This window comes from Octodon degus, unplaced genomic scaffold (genome assembly GCF_000260255.1).
Source record: "Octodon degus isolate 3935 unplaced genomic scaffold, OctDeg1.0 scaffold00010, whole genome shotgun sequence".
Taxonomy (NCBI): domain Eukaryota; kingdom Metazoa; phylum Chordata; class Mammalia; order Rodentia; family Octodontidae; genus Octodon; species Octodon degus.
The window spans coordinates 4792432-4799026 of NW_004524586.1; the positions used below are offsets into that span (position 1 = coordinate 4792432).

Sequence of the window (6595 nt, forward strand, 5' to 3'; positions counted from 1 at the left end):
AAAATAAATGAATACAATTAAAAATAAGAAAAAATAAAAAAATCCATCCATGAAAACGTAAACAAAAGGGTCAGGGATATAGCTCAGCAGTGCAGTGCCAGCCTGGCAAGAACAAGGTTCTGAGTTCGATCCCCAGTATAATACAGATATATATATATGTACAAGAGGCCAGTCAATGCCTATGGGTATGAAACAAAAGAAATTTAATTTCAGAACATTACAATATAAAACAATACATATGTTTCTTTATAATTACACACACATACATTATATACAGTCAAATAAGAATGAAAAATAAAAAAATGGTAAGACCTCTTAAGCAACCTGGTTAGGTTTTCCAGTGAGCTCAGGGACAGGGCAAGAGCAAACTTTGCTCTGAAGAAAGGCTCCCTGGGCTGAGAGCATTTTTTTCCTGACAGGATGTTCTGGCCCCTAAACATGTCAGAGGCGTGCTCAAGGGCTCTTTAGCATGAGCTGTGGTCTTACACACTCGTTTCCATGGTAACTCAAGCACTCCAGCTATCTGTACTCTACCTCCTCACTAATCTGCCTCCAACAACTCTACCCTGATCTCAGCATTTTGCTTAGTAAATCCAGCTTTCCACAGTGAGTTTGCCACTGGCTAATTACCACTGCATTCAAAAGCTTTGCGTCAAAAATTAAAATAAAAATTTTTTAAAGCTTTACATCTTAGGGCCTAAATTTTTCCCAAATCTTGGGAGTTCTGCGGGCTTCCAGGTTTAGACTAGGCCCTGTCTTCAGTGCAAACCCTTCAGAGTAGAGGAAGGAGAGGACAAGGCTCTCTTGAGAAAAGTAGACCTACACAGAAGTGGCCTCAGAATGGGCGCCAGCACCTTCCAGCCCTTGGGAGGCCAGCAGAATGAATGGGAGGGGACGAAGCTGAGAGACGGCCATCCCCAAGACAGCCTCCCGCTGCACGGTCACACAGCCAGTCACTACGGCACAGTCCTAGTGACCACGAGTTCCCCTAGAATGCAGTACTTTAAACCGTATGCTACCAGAGGTTCCAGGAGGGAAGCTGAACAGAAAGATTCCCACTCAGGAGGAAAGAATGGCTTTGCTCTGACACCAGGATCCAATGGCTTCCTCGGACCAACAGAACGGTCACCTCTAGCACAGCCAATGGTCACACCATCCACCACTCTAGACTTCCCAAGGGTGTCCCCCTCGTCATTCTGGACTGACCCTGGAAGGACACTCAGGGTGAAGAGCTGTCCTTCGTGCAGGATGAGCTGTGGTGCAGTTCCGATTCATCACCTCCCCTCTGCTATGTTCTGGCACTCAGGTATAACCACCATCTCCTCCCCTCTTGCACTGCTACACTGGGGTTTTTCAAACAAGAGTCGTCAGTCCCAGATGCGAAAGTCGATCACCCAAACAGATCTGAACCAAGGAAGTGGGCTGTGTTTTTATGCTGTGTTCCTCTGGCACAAATACAGTGCCCTAAATTGACACCACAGCAAAACCCATGGCAATGACCCCAGAAAAGAATGAAGCTTTAAAGACTGTAAGAGGCACTTCCAAAGAGACTGTTCCCTTATGAAAAATAAACACAACAAAATGGTTTTTTAAACATCTTATAGGTTAAAAAAATTAAATACTGGCTCAAAAATACCTAACTACTAAGTCAGAATGAAGATAGTAACCTTTTGTGAAACAAAAAAGGTTGTTTTTTAAAGTTGATCGTAAGATTTCACGGGATTAGAACAGTTACAGATTAGAAGACAAAATTTTGCTGCTTATTCTTCAGATTTGGTTTCCAACTGGATCACAGCTTGTATAAGAAAAATGACCTATAACACCCTTAAAACAAGGGCCACCACATATTCAATAAATAAACAAACACACATACCCACAAACACGCATAAACCGCCCGCGCGTGTGCACGTGGGAAACCCTTCTCTCACACCTCGCCCGAACACTGCCCGCAGGGCTGACCCCTTGGCGCCGCCGAAGTCCCAGGCACCTCTCACCAGCGCACAGCTGACTGGATGACAAGCAGCCACTGAGTCCCTATTCCGCTCCCTCTACCTGACAGCAGGCCACACATAAGAGACCACCACGCCTCTCCAGGATAAAACAGACTTAAATGAATAAAGAAGGACTGAGTTAAGGGAGAACACTACTTTGATTTAGTGATACCAAAGGGGCTCTCTGTCTGAATTCGCTGTTACCTGATACAAGAAAATGTATTTTTCCTAATAAGAAGAAAAAGTCGTATGAGTTTACTAGTGAATATTGTAAAGAATGGCCTAAGACTGCTGCAGAGTAAGGGGCTCCTAAGCAGTTTTATACATGTATACATTTATTGCCCCAATTCATCATGTTGGAAGGCCAAATTTTACATTTTCTTCACAAATGGGCTAACAGTAGCAAAAGAAACAGTATAGTATAGAAGAGAGGGCTGACTCCGACACAAAGCCAAACTCGGCTGTTCCGGTCATCTATCATTTCAGCAATAATGCAGCATTTTCAGTTGTTTATAAAGACAGCTCAGCAAACAATACTTTGCTAGGCACCTTCCCCACAGTGGGCCTGACTCAGCTCCCACTCAGGGTAAGAATGGTACACAGCTTAGCAGACCAGGGCGAGCCACATTTTCCTCTGCCACACACTACTCCGAGCAGTGAACGCTTCAGATAACGTCAACACTGTGCCACTGCTCCCCTCCAACCTGTGGGGACGGGCCCAACCCAAAAGCCAAGCACTGTCGCCGCATCTCCCTATTGCTTGCTACCTGTGCCCGTTCTGACGAGGGCAAGGCACTGGAGCAACTGCTCTAGGGCAATGGTGGTAAGCCACCTTGGCTTCCAAGTAAAGGCGCTCTCCTTTAGCCCTACGGGCCCTGCAGAGCCCACCCACCCACTCCTCTCCTCCAGTTTCAACCTGTCTCGGGAGACGGTCTAGCTGCACACCTGACGCCTGGGAAGGGCAGCAGAATCTGCCCAGTCAGCCAGCCCCTCCAGACACACTCCAGAGCCTCTCACAAATACAGATTTCAGCAAACCTTTATGAGGCTGAAATCTGGGATGTCATGAGTCACAGTAACCTGGCACACAAGTATTCACTTTGCACCAGGGATGCTGTAGGTGAGAGGATTCTAGGGAAGAAAACAACTTCAGCAACCACACAGTTTGTCACATCACTAAGGAAAAGGAAAGTTTTAGAGAAGAGGGGAAGGATGAACAGAGGGAGGAAAATAATTTAATAATAATACCTGAAATTTGCTAAAATACTGTTCTGAATTGTTTTTTGACACCGGAGGTCAAATACTCTGCAATCTTGGCACCAAAAAGATAATTTTAAATTGCCTAGGACACTATAAATTCTTTGAAGACAAATAAGATGCTAAAGAAAATGGCCTTATGAGATAAAGAACTTTCCCAAACCTTAAGGTGAAAAAGGATGGAAGTTTCTAGCGTACAGCCCATTTCAATCACCAATCCCTCTAAAACAGATTTTTTTTTTTGTGGGGGGGGGACATGGACTGGGGATTGAACTCAGGCCCTTGCGCTTGCCAGGGAAGTGCTTATTCTACTGAACCATCTCCCTGGCCCCTAAAATGGATTTTAAAACAAATAAACAACAACACAATCAAAACATGAGAAAAGTCAAAAATATCAGTTAAAAAATATCGACATACTAGAATCGACAGTACTTTCTTTAAAATATCAGTTGAGCACAAAATTTTGTACTTTTAGAAACAGAACTGGCCTAAAAATACTGAATGAGCCCCCAGAAGCCCCCGTTCTGCCCACCTACTGTACTGTGTATGCTGTTGGCTGATTAGTGGTTTCCCCATAATATTAAAAAATAGAAACAGAGCAGCCCTAGTAGTCTCTCTGAAGGCTTACAAAGCCATCCCGTGAGTAGGATTAGAGGTTATCAGTCGGGTGAGGGGATTAGTTGGCTTTCTCAGTTCAACAGCAGCAAGCAAGCTGCAAGTCCAGGCTTCACTCTGAGTAGAAACGACACCTGGCCCACAAAATTCCAGGCGGAAGTCAGGAGAACTCTGGATCCTTCAGAGGAAGCCTAGGTTGAAGGAGAAACAAGAGCATTAGCTACGTTTATAAATACCACTTTTGTAAACTTCCCACCTGAAAGCTATAGAATCCATACTAAATATTTTTTTTCTAACCTGAGAAAAAACGAAATTGAGAGTTTGACTCTCTTCCAAGAAAACCTCCTGGTCAGCCTGATCACTAAATCATCTTACTGGCAAAAACACCCGCCAGTCAGTAAGTACATAATCTTACTCCAAGTTCTTTGTGTCCATTATCTTGTTTTTCCTCACAACTACCTGTGCAAGAGGCCAGGGAGATAGCTCAGTGGAATAAGTGCTTCCCTGGCAAGTGCAAGGGCCTGAGTTCAATCCCCGGTTCCGCCAAAAAAAAAAAAAAAAACTACCTGTGCAATTACCTGCTGTGTTTCAGGTGAGGAATCTGTAACTACCCCATGAACTGTCGGAGGACGCACGGCTACCAGTGCAGCTAAGCAGGGAGCAGCGCAGAGCTCATGTCCTTACCACCTCTGCCCTCCTCAGCGACGTACACTACATGGCTACCAGGGCAAGGCAGGAAACAAAGGACTGCAGATATATCAAGTCTTTGGGGAAATAAGCCAAATGAGAGATGGAAAAATATATTTAAAGTAAATAGGGCCAGGAAGATGGCTCAGTGGAATAAGCGCTTCCCTGGCAAGTGCAAGGGTCTGAGTTCGATCCCTAGTTCCACCAAAAAAAATTTAAAAATACAGTAAATACATAAGTCATATTAAATGTCTACAATTTAGTGGTATCAGTCATACTTAAAGGAAAAAAGGTAATTCTCTGGATTAGCCAGGGGTTTCAAAGAGGAGGAAGACTTTGGAGTGAAGGACTTTTTTTTTTTTTTTTTGCGGACCGGGGGATTGAACTCAGGCCCTTGCACTTGCCAGGGAAGCGCTTATTCCACTGAGCCATCTCCCTGGCCCAAGAAGGAAGATTTTAAGCCAGTCTTAGAAGAACAAGACTTTCACTACTGAAAATAATGCCCACTAATATGTAGATGCTACATCAGTTGGTATGTGGGAATGATTTTCCCCATTCTCCTCAGGGGTCATTCAGTAATGTCTGGAGATACTTTTCTTTGTCACAACTAGGGAAGGGATGTCAACGTCATCTACTAGGCAGAGGCTAGGGATGCTGCCAAACATCATAAAATGCATAAGATGGCTCCCACAATAAGTAACTAAGGGCCCAAAATGTCAGTATTGCAAAGGTTGAAAAATTCTTTGCTCAATAAAAGCATTTTTTTATTATGCTGTTGATAAAGATAATAAAATTGCATTATTACTTTTATAAACATCGTTATCAAAACCCTAGGTGTTTGTATGTGTTGCTGTGTAAAAGAAATGCCTGGCAGGTCCCTGGATTTGGAGAGTGACTAGAAGACAATTCAGAACCGGAGAAGCTGCTTGGGGAGTAGTTATCATCAGAGAGAACTGAGTTGAGGACGTACACAAACTACAAAGAGGGACGGGAGCAAAAGGGAAAAGAACAAAGAACTTAAGATAGATTTCTAAAACAACAATGAGAGAAAGCAGATGGCTCAACAGACAACAGTACGCCAGTTAAAGGCAGAGAATTAGAGGACGAGAACAATACCCGGGTAGCACCATTATACCGACGCAGCTGCTACAGGGTAGGCCAGAGAGGAAAGTGAGAATGCCGTTGCATGCAGTTTGTGGGGCCTTTACTTTTCTACACCATTAACATTTTGGACAATCTAATAAAAGCTACATGTACACACATATACACATGGTACGCCTGTGTTGTATATATAAAAACATGAGCTAGGCCGGCAAGATAGTTCAGCCCATTAGGTGCTTGCTTAGGCAAGCACGGGGCGCACCACATGCCATGCTGGCCCCACCCCAGAGCACACTGAGCCAGCGATGGAGTCTGGGCATGGTGGCACACACCTGTAATCCTAGCACTAGGGAGGCTGAAAACAGGAGGATCTCTACGAGTTTGAGCTGCGTAGTAAGACCCTGCACGGAAAAAAAGGTAACTTGAGAAAATGTACACATGCACTCACATAAAAGACTGCACTGCATAGCATGGTGACAATGCCTATCATTCCAGTTACTTGGAGGCTAAGGCAGGAGGATCACAAGTTCAGTGGCACCCTTGGCAACTTACCAAAACCTTGTCTCAAAATAAAATTTAAAAAGGGCTAGGCATGTAGATCAGTGGAAGAGTAGTACTTGACTAGCATAAGGCCCTGCACTCATCCTCTGTACTAAAGAAAAAACATATTGTATTAACAATAAAAGCAAGCAAGCAAGCAAGAAAGCAAAGCAAATCGTGAAACTTTAAGCCAGCAATGTTGGCAAACTCCTGTAGTCCCAGCACTCAGGAGGCTGAAGCAGGAGGATCATCACAAGTTCAAGACCAGCCCAGACTACATAGTGAGTTCAAAACCTGTCTGGAAAAAAAAAAAAAAAAAGGGGGGGCCAGGGAGATGGCTCAGTGGAATAAGCGCTTCCCTGGCAAGTGCAAGGGCCTGAGTTCAATCCTCGGTTCCGCCAAAAA

The 6595-nt window shown here is 44.2% G+C and overlaps 1 protein-coding gene across 1 annotated transcript in view; it reads right to left on the reverse strand.

Annotated features, from left to right (window-relative positions):
• Positions 1-261: 261 nt before the first annotated feature.
• Positions 262-6595, reverse strand: part of Arhgap19 (Rho GTPase activating protein 19) — a 115997-nt gene continuing 109663 nt past the window's right edge. Inside the window, exon 11 of the mRNA XM_023709034.1 lies at positions 262-4053. Coding sequence (XP_023564802.1) covers positions 4043-4053 — 11 coding nt within the window. The 3' untranslated portion in view covers positions 262-4042. The remainder of the gene's footprint in view (positions 4054-6595) is intronic.